General features: G+C 58.1%; 1 protein-coding gene across 1 annotated transcript; it reads left to right on the top strand.

The window, feature by feature from the left end:
- Positions 1-2,891: 2,891 nt before the first annotated feature.
- On the top strand, positions 2,892-14,854 carry NAGK (N-acetylglucosamine kinase). Its single transcript, XM_031949205.1, has 10 exons — positions 2,892-3,040; positions 6,074-6,158; positions 6,287-6,565; positions 7,157-7,253; positions 7,951-8,061; positions 9,313-9,425; positions 12,659-12,746; positions 13,641-13,738; positions 14,154-14,232; positions 14,361-14,854. The coding sequence occupies exons 1-10, from the start codon at positions 3,012-3,014 to the stop codon at positions 14,540-14,542; spliced, it is 1,161 nt and encodes a 386-aa protein (XP_031805065.1). The 5' UTR covers positions 2,892-3,011; the 3' UTR covers positions 14,543-14,854.
- Positions 14,855-16,556: the final 1,702 nt, after the last annotated feature.

Raw genomic sequence — 16,556 nt, 5'->3', positions numbered from 1 at the left:
ATTTGGGTGGAGACCAGCTCAAACTAGTTAATGCCTTGGGAATAGGCGTTATGGGTCGCCTTACTCAGTCACGCCCTTCAGAGACTGGTGTTTTCAGGAATGGGGTCTTGACAAAAATAGGAGGGAAAAGCATGGAACACAAATATAATAGTACAATACTAATGTCCCAGACCCCATGCTAAGAACCCCTGGTATCTGTCCAAACTAAATTGAATCATTAAACAAAAATGTCCCAAAGTCCTGAGATCATCGGACGTGGTTATCCAAATTACTTAAGGCACTTTAGATAACTTCTTGGATACTTCTTTTGTGCTTTTGAAATCCCAGTGCCTAGCACAGAGCCTGGGTGCTCAGGTGCTTCATAGATATGACTGGCACAGCAAAATGAGACTACAGCCCCACTGTGGAGTCTGATTGGAAGCACGTGTACATGTATAGGTAAGGAGATTTTAAAAAATTAAATACTTTCAGTGATCAAGCATTTATTTTTTTCTCCCTACAACCATTTCAACAAATATTTGCATTTGTGCAGTTTTTTTAAGACTCGAAAAGCATTTTACACATGTCATCCTATTTGATCTTCACAACAGCCCAGTAAGTTAGCTTGTTGTTATTCCATTTCACAGATAAAGAAATTATGGCAAACAGGGTGAAATGACTTGCTTTGGGTCACACAGTTATTAAGTGTGCTCTGTGCACTATGGCACCCCCTAACTGCCTTTGATGGCCTCCAAGAGCCCCTCCTGATCAAGATCAATGGTAAGATGGGATAATCTCGTGCAGCAATTCTTGCAATGATCCCTAGAAAGATGCTGGATCCCAGAATGAGCTGGAATCATAACCCTCCATTGCTGGGGCAGGGGACTGGGATTGATTCACTTGAAATTACAGGTATTAGGAACAGATGTATTTTCCTCATATCCTATTGCTTAAAATCCCCCCCCCCCTCCCCAGGCCATTGGGGTTAAGGGACTTGCCCAGGGTCACACAGCCAGGAAGTGTTAAGTGTCTGAGGCCGCATTTGAACTCAGGTCCTCCTGACTTCAGGGCTGGGGCTCTCTCCACTGAGCCAACAAGCTGCCCCTTATTGCTGAATATTTTAAGTAAATGGTTTTTGCTTGACTTGTTTTCAGCATCTAAGTGACTTTTAAGACTTGAATATAAATAGGAGTTTCTGGACTTGCACCCTAAGAGCTGAAAGGGACCTTGGGGGTCATGGAGTGCAGCCCTTCTTTTTTACAGGGGAGGAAACAGAGGTGGGAGAGGTGAGTGACTTGGTGGGATCCCCCAGAAGCCACAGGGTCTCTGATTCTGAGCCTCTGTTTGAATCCAGGTATTCCCGGCCGCAAATCCAGGGCCGCCTCTGGCAGCGGGTGGTCTTCGGGGGCCGCAATAAGGAAAACACCAGCAAGGAGGCTGATGGCCACGGAGCGGCCTTGGTTTTCCTTCCTGGTAACATCTCGGGAGAGAACCCCTTGGGGAAGGAGGGAAGGAGCGCTCCCCGTGGGAGGCTCGGGGGGCAGGGGTGTGGGAGGCTGTGAGCCGCTGCCAGGGTCAGCGCCAGTGTCCGGGACGCGGGCTTCCAAGAGCCGGACAGACCTCGGAGATCCCCCCTTTCTTCTAACAGTGGGCAGTGAGAGAAACAGTCTTCATTGGGAAATCGACGCCACCCCCAGCCTGGCTTTGATGTGTAAAGCCCTTTCCCTGTGGGTCACCGAGTGGCTCGGGGTACTCAAGGCCTTGTGCCGGCTTTAATCCGCTGCTTCCTGGGGGGTCTCGGGGAAAGGACTCCCCCTGGGAGGCCGCCGCTTCCTCTTCCTCAAGTGAATCCTTTGGATGGGATGGGACACCCCCCCCCCCCGCCCCAGGCGCTTTCTTTCTGGGGGAAATGCGTTCCTTGGGGTGCAGCGTATCTACCCGGGACGGCCCGCCCTGGCTCCAGGTTAACCGAGGCAGCGTGCCCGGCAGGAGGGAGCCTTTGGGGCGGGGTCTTAGACGGGAAAGAAGCACGCGGTGGAAAGGTGCCGGCTGATCTTGGGGGCCCCCTCCTGGCTGCTCGGCCCACCACTGGCTCCGGAGAGGGGGAGGCCCCAGGCCGTCCACAGCCCAAGGAAGGAGGGCGCTTGGGCAGCCCAGCGGGACACGCTCGCACCCCTTCTCTCCTGAGACACTGCAGAAAGCGCACCACTCTCGTAGGCCCACACACGCGCGCGCGCACACACACAGCCCAGCGTCACTAGCAACCTTGCACACATTGTCTAGCATCGGCAGCACCCTTGCACTAATGTACACGCACACAGTGCCCAGCATCGCTGGCAACCTGGCACACATGCACATACACTGTCCAGCACCAGCAGCAGCTTTGCATGAGTGCACACATGCAGTGCCCAGCATCAGCAGCACCCTTGCACGCACACACGCACGCACGCCCAGCATCGGCAGCACCCTTGCACGCACACACGCACGCACGCACGCCCAGCATCGGCAGCACCCTTGCACGCACGCACGCACGCACGCCCAGCACCGGCAGCACCCTTGCACGCACGCCTAGCGCCCAGCATCAGCAGCACCCTTGCACACATTGTCTAGCATCGGCAGCACCCTTGCACGCACGCACGCACGCACGCCCACAGATAGTGCCCGGCATCCCCTGCCCCCTCCGGGCGGGTCAGCGCGCCCCAGCTCCCTGCGGAGATGCTCGCGCCACAGCCCCGGCCCACCCCGCCTCCCGGCCCCCGCAGTACCCCGAGGTCTCCCTCTGCTCTGCCCGCAGGCCCGGCACGTCCCAGACCCGGGCCCTCCCTTGCCTGCAGCGGGCGCGGCCGCCCTGCCCCCCCCCCCCCCCCCCCCCCCCCGCGCACTCGCCCCTCCTAGGGGCGGCCCCGCGGCTCCGCCCCCCCGCCGGGCGGAAGGGACTCGGAGCCCGTCACATGACGGTCGGCCTGTGTCTGAGCTGGCGCTGACCGCGGTCCCCACGCCGGGAAGGGCGGCGCAGGCGCGGAGGAGGCCCCATGGCGGGGCTCTTCGGGGGCGTGGAGGGGTGAGTGGCCGCCTGGGGGCCCTCCTGTCACAGGGGTCGCCCGCTGGGGAGAGCCCGGGCCGGGGCCCGAGTTCTTCGCCATCTGCCTCCCCCACGATCCCGGCATTTATAGCGCCGGTGCGGCCCGGGCTCAGCCGCCGCTCGGGTTCTCCCGGGGGACACCGCGCGCGCCGCTGCCCACCAAAGGTGCCCAGGAAGGGGGGAGGGGCGGGAGGAGCCGGCGGGGGAGGGGCCGCAGGTGAGATGGGCGGGCGCGGCCAATGCCCTGCTCCGCGCACCGAGCGACTTCCGGACGGAGGGCCGGGGGGGGGGGCGGGAGGAGCCGGCGGGGGAGGGGCCGCAGGTGAGATGGGCGGGCGCGGCCAATGCCCTGCTCCGCGCACCGAGCGACTTCCGGGCGGCGGGCCGGGGGGAGGGGCGGGGGGGGCCGGCGGGGGGGGGGCCGCAGGTGAGATGGGCGGGCGCGGCCAATGCCCTGCTCCGCGCACCGAGCGACTTCCGGACGGAGGGCCGGGGGGAGGGGCCGAGCCCTCCGAGAGTCTGCGGCACTGGGGGGGCGGGTCAGGAAAGAGGGCGGGCTCACCCTGAGCCAGGGGGTGGGGCCGGGGCGCCCGGAGGGATGAGGGGGCGGTCCCGAGAGGGGGCAGTGGCAGGAGAAAGGGGGGCGGGGGGAGAACCACTGCTCGATGCGCGTCCCGCGATCGCCAGCAAAGGCTGATGGGCTTTGTACGCGGAGGGCCCCGGGCCCGGAGAAAGCCTTCGGGAAGCAGTTTCAGAAGCGCCGGTTCCCAGTGACAGGGAAGAAAGAGGGGCCTGGTTCTGGCAAGCGTTTCGGTTTGGGGCGTGATGGGTTTCAAGTGCGCCCAGTGGGGGATTGGAGATCTCAGAGCAGAGAAGCTGGAGCATCACCCAGGAGGGGGCTGCTCTCCTCAGGCTCCCAGAGCCCCCTCCCCTTAGTCACTGCAGCTGGAGCATCACCCAGGAGGGGGCTGCTCTCCTTAGTCTCCCAGAGCCCCCTCCTCTTAGTCACTGGAGCATCACCCAGGAGGGGGTTGCTCTCCTCAGCCTCCCAGAGCCCCCTCCCCTTAGTCACTGCAGCATCACCCAGGAGGGGCTGCTCTCCTCAGGCTCCCAGAGCCCCCTCCCCTTAGTCACTGCAGCTGGAGCTGGAGCATCACCCAGGAGGGGCTGCTCTCCTCAGGCTCCCAGAGCCCCCTCCCCTTAGTCACTGCAGCTGGAGCTGGAGCATCACCCAGGAGGGGCTGCTCTCCTTAGTCTCCCAGAGCCCCCTCCTCTTAGTCACTGCAGCTGGAGCTGGAGCATCACCCAGGAGGGGCTGTTCTCCTCAGGCTCCCAGAGCCCCCTCCCCTTAGTCACTGCAGCTGGAGCATCACCCAGGAGGGGCTGCTCTCCTTAGTCTCCCAGAGCCCCCTCCCCTTAGTCACTGCAGCTGGAGCATCACCCAGGAGGGGGCTGCTCTCCTTAGTCTCCCAGAGCCCCCTCCTCTTAGTCACTGGAGCATCACCCAGGAGGGGGCTGCTCTCCTCAGGCTCCCAGAGCCCCCTCCCCTTAGTCACTGAAGCTGGAGTACTCTCCTCTCAGGTACTGATACTGTTAGGGCCCCAGTTTCTCCCCGTTGCTGCCAGAATGGATACAAGAGCCTTATGACTGAGCCAGCCTTCGTTCACTTGGGAAGCATTCATTGAGTCTCTACCATGTACGAGGTCCAGATTCAGAATCTCGGGTGACAGATGATGATGAAGCCACTTGCAAGAAGCCCCAGTTCCGTTGGGGAGACGGCTGGCACACAGAGGAGTTAATAAAAGTGTTTGCAGCATAAATCCGGGAGCACGCCTGAAGGGCGGAGGGAGCCAGACCCTGGGGGTCGGGAAGCCTCAAGCAGCGGGGGATGGCAGAGGGCAGTGCACGGTAGCACCCAGGCCTGCAGATGGCAAAGTGTCCCTTGGGCAGGGGGGTAACCCAGGGGCCTTTTGTTGGAACAGGAGAGGGTGTGGCCGGCCGGGGTAGGAGAGATAAGCTGGCTCCTCCACCCAGGGATTCCGCAGATACCACTTGGATCAATTCCTTAAGGAGCCCCCAGGGTCCTCTTCTGGCTGTTCAGTTTTCAGGCATGTTCTCTGCAGGACCCCTCTGGGGTTTATTTGGGCAGAGACCAGAAGAGCCACTTCCTTCTCCAGTTCACTTTACAGATGAGGAAACCAAGGGAAAAGCCCGAGTGACTTGCTTGGGAGCTCGCGTAAAGGTCCGGGGCCGGAGGGGAAGTCGGGGGCGCGAGGCCCGTGGTCCCCCTGAGGTCGGGCACGGGCCGGTACTTGGGCTCAGAGCACAGCCGTCCTTGAGGCGCAGCTGGAAGCCTCAGTGGCCGTTATCCCGGCAGGGCCTGGCCCTGGCCCTACCTCTGCCTCAGTTACGCTTTGATCTCGGCGGGTGCCGGGGCCCTTGGCAGCATCTGGACCAGCCTGACACCGGCCCGGAGAGGGGTCCCGGGGTCCCAGCGCCTGTTTATGCCAGACCTGGAGCGCCACGTGGCAGAGCCGAGACGCTGGGATTTCCCTTTATGCTAAGCTGCTCTCTTGGGCATGTGGCTTCCTATGGGCGCCTCAGTTTCCTTTCTGTCTGAGACCCCTTCATACTCTGTGACTGTGGGAAGACCAGGGAACTGAGGGTCCTCCAGGTCGGAGCCCTGCCAGGGGGAGGGGCAGGAGCGGTTTGCTCAGGGGCCTGAGGCAGAGCTGGGGAGCTGAGGGCAGAGGAGGGGCAGCCTCTCCCGCGAGGGCCTCTGACGCCCGTTGCCAGGTAACTCCCCGGGGAGGGAAGTCGCTCGGGATCTGCAGGAGGAATTTCTTCACTGAGACTCCCCTGCACCAGGAAGACCCACGGCGGGTCCGCTATGGGAAGTGGCCGGGGCTGGCGGGAGGTGTGGGAGACACTGCCCCCCGGGGCGGGGCGGCGAGGAGCCGGGACCTGAGGCAGCAGCTCAGAGCTGAGGCCGCCTCTGGGCTCTTCCCTCAGGGGGGCCACCCACTCCAAGGCCGTGCTGCTGACCGGAGACGGCGAGGTGGTGGCCGAGGTGTCCGGGCCGAGCACCAACCAGTGGGTAAGACGGGCCTGGGCAAGGGCTGGGGGAAGGGCTCGCCGGCTCTCCTCGGCCCGTGGCTGACCGTCACCTCCGCGGCCGGGGAGAAGGCCCCGAGTCCCCCTGACGCCCCTTCTCTTCTGGGACAGCTGATTGGACTGGAGCAGTGCGCAGAAAGGATCAATGACATGGTGACCAAAGCCAAGGAGCAAGCGGGGATCAGCGTCACTGAGCCGCTCCTCAGCCTGGTAAGTCCGGGGCAGAGGTGGGCACGGGGGCCCGAGGGAGAACCTAGGCCTGAGCACCCGAGAGTCCCTGTCACCGGCACACAGACGGACAACGGGGCCGGAGGGCACGGACAGGAGGTAGTCTGGTTTGGGGTAACTGCTGAGAAAGTTTCTGACATGGCTCCGCCCCAGATACTACCGGTGTGGACCCTGGGGGCAAGTGCACTGAGAGAGACAGACAGAGAGATAGAGAGACACAGAGACAGAGAGACAGAGACAGAGAGAGACAGACAGAGAGATAGAGAGACAGAGAGAGCTGAGACCCCCAGGGGCAGGGGCCTTGCCGAGCTCCCCCAGCACCTCAGGGGTCCCATCTGAAACCCGGTTGTCAGTGTCGGTCCCACTGCCTCCATGGACAGCACTGAAACTGAGCAGGTCCCAGCCCAGGCCGTTATGACCCAGCTCCCCCTCAGGTCAGGGTGAGGTGCTGGTTGCTAGATTTTGTCTTCCAGTCAGTAACTTCCCCACATCCCATCGCCGGGACCGGATGCAGGTCTTCCTGCCTGAGGACTGGCCCAGCTGGAGGCTGTGGGGGGAGCCTCGGCGCAGGGAAGTGGGTTTGGCAGGAGAGGAGGCAGGAAAGGCCGCGTAAAAGGGCCCGAGCTGACCCTGAAGACGGTGGGAGGCAGGGAAGGGTCTGGAGCAGGGTTAACGGCGCTTCTGCCAGCCTGGACGCCGTCTCCTTCCCCGGGCAGGGCCTGAGCCGAGTGGGGAGCCGGGCCGGACTAATCCTGGACCGAGTGGCTACAGAACCACTACCCCCACCTGAGCGACAGCTACTTCATCTCCACGGACGCCGCGGGCTCCATTGCCACGGCCACGGCCCACGGTAAGGGCTCCCCAGAATCCCCTGCTCCCCGGTACCCCCTGCTAGCTCCTGCACCTCGCTGTAGCCAAGCATCTACACCCCTGAGCCAAACATCTGACCTCACCTTCTCCCATCCCACTTCAGGGAGCTCAGAACAGGGAAAGATGGAACCATGTCGGTGGTGAAAGGGAGGAAAAGCTGTTGGGGAGGGGTCCAAAGCCAGAGAGCCTCCAGAGCAGGGGTTTTTGTGTCATGTTGTGAACCCCTTCTCAGAATAACGGCTCTAAATGCATGAAATAAAAGTAGATAATGTACATAAAATCATCATTAAATACGTATCACGGAATTAAGAATCTCAGCAGAAATAATAAGTCACAGACTCCGGGCCTGCTCCAGGAGCGGAGAAGTGTCCCCACAGTCAGTGCTAGAATTAAACTCACCAGCCGGGGACGCAGACGGGGGTTTCCACCAAGAACAGCGAAGAGAAGCCCCCCAGAGCGGCCAGAGCACTGGTTGGGAAACCCAGGCTCACTTACAGCCGGCTCCTTCCCCACACAATTCTCTGTCCTCGGAGCACAAATGCGGTCCTTCCTGGAGCACAAACTCGTGATCTTTCGGACGCTGTCCCGGGTTTAGGATCCCCTGCCCCAGAACCTGGCGGGGGAGGGCTTTGGACCGGGTCTCTGCTAGTTCTGAGCTCTCCCTGTGTTCCCTCCAGGTGGCGTGGTGCTCATTTCCGGCACAGGGTCCAACTGCAGACTGGTCAACCCGGACGGCTCCGAGGAAGGCTGTGGCGGCTGGGGGCACCTCATGGGCGACGAGGGCTCCGGTGAGAATGGAGGAGGGGCAGCCTTCTCTCCCACCTCTGCCTCTGGGGCCTTCTCTGCAGAACTGTGACAGTGTAGGGTGGGGAGGGGGCCCTGGAGCCACGCTGACCGAGTGGCCAGCTCCAGCTGTTCTCCACGCCAGCCGTTTCCCTCTGAGCCTCTCACGGTTGTGTTCTCTCCTTGAGCCGCATCTCCCCTTGCAGACCCAGGCTCCCCAAAACGAAGGGCTGTGCTCGGTCCAGGAGGACCTCGGGCAGGCTGGGTCAGAGCCCCGAGTCCGGACCGTAAGGGTGGGATTCCAAGGAGTCGGGCCTGGCTGTTCTGGAGCAGAGGCCTCTGGAAGAGAGATTTGGACGGTTCGGTGTGGCCCAGGCCGGCGGGCGGGATCAGAACCAGCAAGTGGGATCTCAGGCAGATTTCCATGTGGGAAACATTTGCCTATAGGACAGCTCTGAGAAGTAGGGAGGCCTTCAGGTGGGGACGGGAAGACCCCTGGGGTGGGGGCGGGGTAGGGATCGCTCCCAGGGCAGCTGAAGCCACTTTTAGTTCTGTTCCATCCTTTGTGAGTCATTAATGATCGGCATGATCATAGCCCACTTTTATGTCAGGTTCTAGGGTTGGCAAAGTGTCTCACAAATATTTCCTCACCGCATCCTCATACCTCTCCTGGGAGGAAGGGCTGTTACGATCCCCATTTTATAGTTGGGTAAACTGAGGCAGAATGAAGTTCAATGCCTTCCCAGGGGCGACCCCGCTACCTGAGGTCAGGTCTTTTTGACTCTGAGTGGAGAGCTCTCAGAGCTGCCTCATGAAACCTCCCCCAAGGGGGAGCCCCCCACCTCTGGGGATCCCCAATAGAGGAACCCACTCCCTGCCGGCCCGCTGAGGCTGGGGCTGCTTCCAGTTCTCCTGGGACCCACAGACCAAATCATCACGAGGGTCTTTCCCATGCCTGAGGGCAGCGATCCTGCCCACCTGAGAGCCCTCCCTCTCGCCTCCCCCACGCCCCTTTCAGCCCCAGATTTTTGTCTCTGCGTGGATATCCCCAGTCTCCAAGTGTCCTGGAGATGCTGGGACCCTCCCCGGGCGGAGGTGGGGTCAGGGGGTTGGGGTAGAGACTTTCCTGCCATTGCACAGATGCGGCTCCGACTCTGGCCACGGAGCTGGCAGGGGCTCCCACGATTGTCTCCGAGCCTTTGGGCCACAGGGACCACCAGCTCCCGCTAGCCCTAAGCTCTCCCTTCCCCCCACAGCCTACTGGATCGCCCACATGGGCGTGAAGACGGTTTTTGACACCATGGACAACCTGGAGGTATCTCCACACAGCACAGACTTCGTTAAAAGGGCCATGTTTGATTACTTCAAGGTAGGTCCCTCTGCCCCAGCCCCCCGCCCCCCCCTTCCCCCCCGGTCTGGAAGCGGCAGGAAAGGGGAAAGGTGGGGGCAGGGACAGGAGTCCTTCCCCACACCTGCCCAGGGTGGGGGAGGGGAACAAGTCTATATTTTGTGGCAGAGGACTCTGGGTAACAAGACACGTACACACATGCAGCAAGAGATGAATGAATGGCACAAGAAGGAGTGGGAAAGTCGGGGATAGTGTGAGAAGGGCGAGCAAGGCTGGCTTCTGGGTCCGTGGGTCCAAGGCGCTCAGGGGCCATTGAGCTCCCCCATCCTTTACAGATGAGGAAACTAAGTTAGCTGAGGTGCAAAGACAATCTGATGAGTAGAAATTCTAGAGGGAGCAGTCTCCCCCCCACATTTTCCCATGGCCTGTAACTGTTTCTGGGATTCTGTGACAAAGAGAGACTTCCTGCATATGTCCCCGATTCCATGTTATGTTTAGTCACCTTTCATTGTCACCTGATTAAAATGTTTTATAAATAATAAACATAAATTGTGAGACTGATTCTCACCAAACCTCAAAAAAAAAAAAAAAAGAGTCCGGCATGTCCTGCTCCCAGTGAAGTCCCCGCTGGCTCTTGTAATCTCTGCTTCCCCTTCTGGATGTTCACCACCATCCCTCGAATAATCTAGTCTAGAATTTTCCCAGGAAGCAAAGTCAGGTCCCCTGGTCTAAATTTTGCAGACTCTTTTCTCCATTTTTTGGAGAAATTGGGATGTCAGTCCTTCTCCAGTCTCACGATACCTCTTCCCCTCTCCGTGGTTTTCTCGTTACTGATTCCAGCTCCTCGGGACCCAGGGGTTATTTCCTCTGGGCCAAATAACTTGGATTCATCAAAGGACACAACCCAGTGCTCTCATTCAGAGTTGCCATCAGATAGGATCCTTGTTTCCGTGTGGGACACGGTTTAATTACATGGGTGGTGAAACTAGGGTGGGTATCTCCTAATAGAAACGAGGATCATTCCTCTCTCCAGAATGGTGGAGACGGAGCCGAGGGAGGGAATCCAGGCCTCCCATTTCGCAGATGAGTCCGAGAGGAGGGACTGTGCTCTACAGCTGATGGCAAATCCAGGGCAGAACCTCTCATTTCCCTGACAAGTGATGTGTGAGGCAATGGGCCTTCAGCCTAGCTGCTCTCCTGGCATGGATGAGGCAGACAAAGGAAAGGGCATCCTAGTCAGGAGGCCCGGGGATCAGACCCTGGCTCGGATACCCGGTGGTGGTCAGACAGTTGGCAAGCGCTCCACTTGCCTGAACCTCAGTTTCCTCAGTATAGTAGAGCTGATGATACTCACACTGCCTGCCTTCCCAGGTGGTTCTTTGACATTTTAAAAGCAGTATAGAGATGGAAATTGATCCCTTTTGATTCTTTTTTAAAAATTAAATTTATTTTTTTGTTACATTTTAAGTTCCCAAGCTCTCCCTCCCCACCCTGTGCTAAGGAGCGCTGGGGTACTTGATGTGAGTATTTCTAATACTCAGAATAATGTAGTGCCTCCTTCATATTTATTCTTTAAACAAACTTACTGTATACAACAGTTCTCTTGGCATTCATTATTTCATTTTGATCTTTCTGTCTTTTTCTAAAACGAACCAGTTCATCATTTTTTATAGCACAGGGGTAATCCACCACAGTCCTATATATAGCACAACTTATTTAGCATGCTTTAATTGGTGGACATCTCCTCAATTGCTAGTTCCTTGCTATCATAAAGAGAGCCGCGTTAAATTATTTAGGACCTAAGTTCTGATCACTTTGGGAAACAGACCTAATAGTGGCATTATAGCAAGGTCAAAGGAACTACCCAGGTTTATAACTTTGTGCATAATTCCAGATTCTCTGCAGAGTAGTTGGATTAGTTCATAGTTCCAGTGTATTAGTATCCCAATTTTCCTACATCCCCTTCAACATTTGTCATTTTCCCCTTCTGTCATTTTAGCTAATCTTATAGCTGTGAGATGATATCTCATAATTGTTTTTACTTGCCTTTATCTAATCAGTAATGATTTAGAGCATTTTTTCATGTGACTAGAGTTTTGCAAAAAAAAAAAAAAGTCTGTTCATATCCTTTGACCAACAGTTGACTTAGTCTTATAAATTAGACAAATATAGAGAATTATAAATTCTCTATATATTTGAGAAATGAAAACTTTATCCAAAAAACTGTCTATAAATTCCCTCTCCTCCAGTTTTCTGCTTTCCTTCTAATTTTAGCTAAATTGGTTTTGATTTTGACAAAACCTTTTTAATTAATCAAAATTATCCATTTTATATCTCACAATGTTCTTTCTTATTTATTCATAAATTTTTCTATCCATAAGTCTGATAGGTAATATTATGCTCCATGGTCTTCTAATTTACTTACAATCTCTCCTTTTATATCTAGGTCATGTATCTCTTTTGACCTTTTTTTTTTAAAGCAGTTAAGGCTCAATGACTTGCCCAAAGTCACACATCCAATAAGTGTCAATTTGCTTTTAAGTCCATCTGCTTTGAATGCTTTTTTCTTAGAAAGTTCCTTTGTGTATGGCCTATTCAATTTATTTTTCTAAAGTAGATTTATTATTCTAATTCCTCTTCTGTTAGTCTAGGCAATTTATCTTTCTGTAAATTTCACTTAAATTGTTAAATTTGTTGAAACATAATTGGGCAGAGAACTCCTGCTCATTGCTTTCATTCCATCTTCATCAGTGATCGATCCATCCTTTTCATTTCTGATACTAGTGCTTTGGTTTTCTTCCCTCCTTCATTATTCCTTCTTGAGTGCAGGGGGCTGAAAGCCAGGGACCTGGGTTTGGGGCCTGGGCTCCGGGGCCTCCCCCCACAATGCAAAGCTTCTTTCGGGGGCTTGGTTTCCCTCGGCTTCGATCCGGACGCCAGACGGCCTGTGGTTCCAGGCTGGCGCCTCAGCAATGAGCTTCTCCATGGAAAGGAGGCGGAAGGGTTTGGAGAGGGAGCGTGGGGCAGAGAGAGCCCCGTGAGGTCGGCCTCGGTCCTTGGTAAAATGGGGAAGTCGGGCTAGCCCTGGGCCCGTTCCCGGCCTGCTGCCCTGTGAGAAGCCGGTCCCCGGGTTTCCTACAGTTCTCCGAGAAGTCCGGTGTTGCTCCGTGGGCCTTGTGACCGGCTCCCGGCGAGGGGCTGGGAAAGGCTTCTCCCTTCTGCTGACCCTCTGAAGCCCCTTTCTGTGCCCTCAGGTGTCTGACCGGATGGGACTCCTCACCCACCTCTATAGAACCTTCGATAAATCCAACTTTGCTGGATTTTGCCAGAAAATTGCAGAAGGTACCGGAGGGGTGGGGTGGGAAGCCACAGCCTCTGGCTGTGCAGTTTGGCTCCCACGGAGCCTCCTTGCTGTTAGAGCCCGGGCAGCCGCTGCATCCAACCTGCATCCCCGCCCGTTCGCCTGGGCTGCGTTCAGGCTGTGTCCGGTCCGGCGTCTGGCGCTCGGTCTCTTCGTCTTTCCCCACAGAGGCCGGACCACGCGATCTCTTAAGGCCGGCCCGGCTCTAGAGCCCACGTTCTCTTTCACGCAGCCCAGGGCACGGAGACCTTCTCTTTCTGGAAACAGGCAACGAGAATGAAAACCTGACCCCAAAGCTTTGCTCTGACAAGTCGCTCTTCCCTTGCTCCCTTCTCTTCCTTCTTTATCTCCCCTTAAATCAAGAGCTAAAAGTGACCCCTTCTACGCCCCATCGGCAATGGCCCGCCCGCCCCAAACCTCTCACCGCCTCGCGACCAAGGGGATCATCTTTCCCACCCTCTTCCTCCTGCCTTCCCTCTCTCTGTCTGGTACCACCATCCCCCTCATCCCCTCTGCCTGACCTGAAGCTTTCCTTAACTCTCTCTCTCTCCCTTCCCTCTCAGGGCCAGACGTTTTTGGTGTGACGGCCCCTTTTCTCTGCCCCTTCCTCCCATGCCCGCTGCCCCTGCCCTGTGGCAGGCCTCCTCCGCGCCTGCCGGCTCCCGGCTCCAGAACAAGCCTCTCCCGCTGTCCCTCTGCCCAGAAGCGCATTTTCCCTTCCCCCTTCCTGTAGCTCAGGGCCAGGCTGGGAGCACCCCACAAGACCCGGGCCCTTGGGAGCGCCCCGCAAGGCGTTGGCGCACAGACTCCTCGGGAGACTTGGCAGGGGCCGGGTGGCGCAGGCGCGCTCCAGCCCCCTCCCCTCTCCGTTTCAGGTGCTTGTCAGGGGGACGCCCTCTGCCACCATATTTTCAGGAAGGCCGGAGAAGTGCTGGCCAAACACATACTGGCGGTGCTGCCCAAGATACAGTCGGTGAGCGGGCGCGGGATGGGAGGGCGATGGACAGGCGGGAAATCCCACCTGCGGGGCACCCATTCTAGCTCTCACTCCTCACTTAGCCAGAGAGGGGAAGGACAAGTGGGGGCCTTGTAGGAAGTGGCCCCGGGCAGACACACAGGTTCACACACACACACTCCTTACACACTCATCCTTGCACTCGCACATCCCCCCTTACACAGCCTGCAGATGGCCCTGAGTCGATACTGGCCGACACAACTCTGGGTTCGGAGGCAGCGAATCCTGGGTCTCTGCCCCTGGATGGTTCCCTTGGCCAAGTCCTAGCAAGCATCTCCTGCCCCCCCCCCCCCCACTGGCCAGTCCCTTCCCTGAGGCCCCTCCCTCTGGGCCCCTTCGGGGGCAGGTCCAGCATGACAACTCTCCCCCCCAGGAACTGTTCCAAGAGCCAATGGGCCTCCCCATTCTGTGCGTGGGCTCCGTGTGGAACAGCTGGGAGCTGCTGGAGGAAGGTAAGGGGGACCCCGGGCGGGGCAGTGTCCCCCAGCACCCCCCTGGGCCCGGCCCTCCCTCCCTCCTGCCCGGCCCTCCTTCACATACCCTCCCAGCCCGACCCTCCCTCACCCCCTCTCCATCCCAGGGTTCGTCAGCACCCTGGCCGAGGGCCGGAAGATCCAGAGGGCCTTCTCCAAGTTCACGCTGCTGAAGCTGACGCACTCCTCTGCCCTGGGCGGGGCCAGCCTGGGGGCCCGGGTCATTGGGCGGAAGCTCCCCCTGAACTACGACCACACGGCGGATCCTTTCTTCGAGCACACCTTCTAGCAGGGCTGGCCTCTGCCCCGACGGCGGGTCAGTGCTCTCGGCAATCAGTACAGATGGCTGAAATTATAGAGAATTACCTCCGAATCGCCTCAGGTAGCTCCAGAAACAGACTCCCGTGGTCCGGGAGTTGGGGTGGCTCCGCCTCCTTTGCCAAAGGAGTCGCTCCCGTCAGGTGCTTGAGAGCCCACCAGATGTGGGTGGGCTGCTTGAAGCCCCCTGCCCCCCAGGGGCTGCCCGCCCCACTTGTGGGAGACTCTGATTGTTAAGACTTTGTTCCTGATTTTAAAATTAAATTGGCTTCTTTGCAATATCTCCTAGTTGTCCTTTGGAGCTAACAGATCCCACTAGTCTGACCTTCTGGGCCGGGTTTCCTCCGGCCAACGCTGCCCCGGCCCTTCAGTCGGTCACTCCTGGTCCTGGGGACCAGAACCAAACACGATGCTCCTGACCCCGCTCCCCACCACGGAAGCCGCGCCCCTCCCGATGCAGCCCGCCGTCCCCTCGCCCTGCTGGCTCCCACAGAGCTTAGGGGTCCCCAAGACCCCCACCTCTTTTTCTGATCGGCTTCCCCTGTGCAGGGTTCTGCACTGAGCTTCGTGCTGATTCATCCCAATTTTGGCTAAAATCTCGTCAGAGCCGTCCCCGTGGGCCAGCTCTGCACAGTCACCCCCTAGCGGGAGAAGCTGTCATTAAGTCCATCTCGCTGATGAGGGTACCGAGGCAGGGGCCGGATACTAACTCAGGTGGCTCACAAGCCAAGCTCTCTCCCCCCAGGGCCACGGCGCAAGTGCCAGGCAACCTGCCCCTTAGCCTGGCTCCAGAAGTGGGCCCTGCCACACATGGGCTCTCCCGCGGGTCCCGTCATCCAGGGCAGGAGGAAGTTGGCGCCCTTTCCTCTTGACCAGCATCCCACCACCAAGTGCGCGGTGCCCTTTCTAAGCGTGGCCACATCGGCTAACAGCCCAGTCTTCTCTGTCTCCGTTAGCCCCTCTCGATCCTGAATAACCAGGGGTTTGGGGGGCTGTTTCCCTCTCGGAGGGCGTGACTCCTGACCTGAATTGACCCAGCTTCGGTCAGCCCTCCCCTCCCAGCCTTACAAGGTATCGAATCCCATGGTTTTCTACTCGGCTGAGGGAATTTTTGGATTCCGCTGCCCAAAGCTGGGGCGAGCTGGGAATAGAAAGTGTCTTCATTCAAGAGAGATGTGACGTCACCCGGACCCTCCATGGAGGGAACCCCCTCCTTACTAAATACACTCTCATTACTTGTCAATCAGGTGATTGTTACCCTCAGGAACATTCACTTTTCTAAGGGCCCGTAAGCCGGGGGCCTGCACCAAGCCTGACCCCTCTGATTAATGCTAGCATTGTTAATAAAATGGCTAATTGCCCAGAGTCGTTTCTTGAACTTTGTACACATCATATTGGCCCACTGCCCTCCCGCTGCCCATGGACAGGGTTGGGGGAGGCAGAATCCGGATGCCCCAACTCCATGGCCCCTTTAATCTGTGTCTCAGACCCCTCCCCGGGTACATGAGGTGCCCGGTGGGAGTCAGCTTCATCCAGGCCCCAGATCGCACATCCCTTCTCAAAAGATGGGAATAATCCATGGCTAAGATAGTGCCAGCACCCAGGCCCGTGATGCAGTCTGCCCTGATCACAAGCACTGAGGGGCCCACTCTGCTGGGCACTGGCCACACGCGGGGCTCCCGCCCTTGTTCCCGCTGGGCACCGGTGACACACAGGGCTCCCACCCTTGCTCCCGCTGGGCACCGGTGACACACGGGGCTCCCACCCTCATGGATCCAGCATTCTGGGGGGGCTGATATCACGCGCACACAGGCTGGCGGTCCGAGCTCAGAGGGCACTGTGGACAGGTGCCCCAAGGCTAGTCCGTCCGGCCCCCAGAGCATTGGCCTGTCAGCGAGCCTCCACAGATTAATGGAGCACTGAGCAGGTGGGCAGCAACAGGAGACCTGGGAGAGGAACTGCTGTGAAGGAGATAATGCACGATG

Source organism: Sarcophilus harrisii, chromosome 2 (genome assembly GCF_902635505.1).
Source record: "Sarcophilus harrisii chromosome 2, mSarHar1.11, whole genome shotgun sequence".
Classification (NCBI taxonomy): domain Eukaryota; kingdom Metazoa; phylum Chordata; class Mammalia; order Dasyuromorphia; family Dasyuridae; genus Sarcophilus; species Sarcophilus harrisii.
Note: the sequence above shows the minus strand (reverse complement) of the source record. Positions and strands in the feature narration are given on the sequence as shown.

Coding starts and splice junctions, on each gene's coding strand:
- NAGK (XM_031949205.1), top strand. CDS start 3,012: ATGGCGGGGCTCTTCGGGGGCGTGGAGGG. Junction 8,062..9,312: donor CATGGGCGACGAGGGCTCCG/GTGAGAATGGAG, acceptor TTCCCCCCACAG/CCTACTGGATCGCCCACATG. Junction 9,426..12,658: donor CCATGTTTGATTACTTCAAG/GTAGGTCCCTCT, acceptor CTGTGCCCTCAG/GTGTCTGACCGGATGGGACT.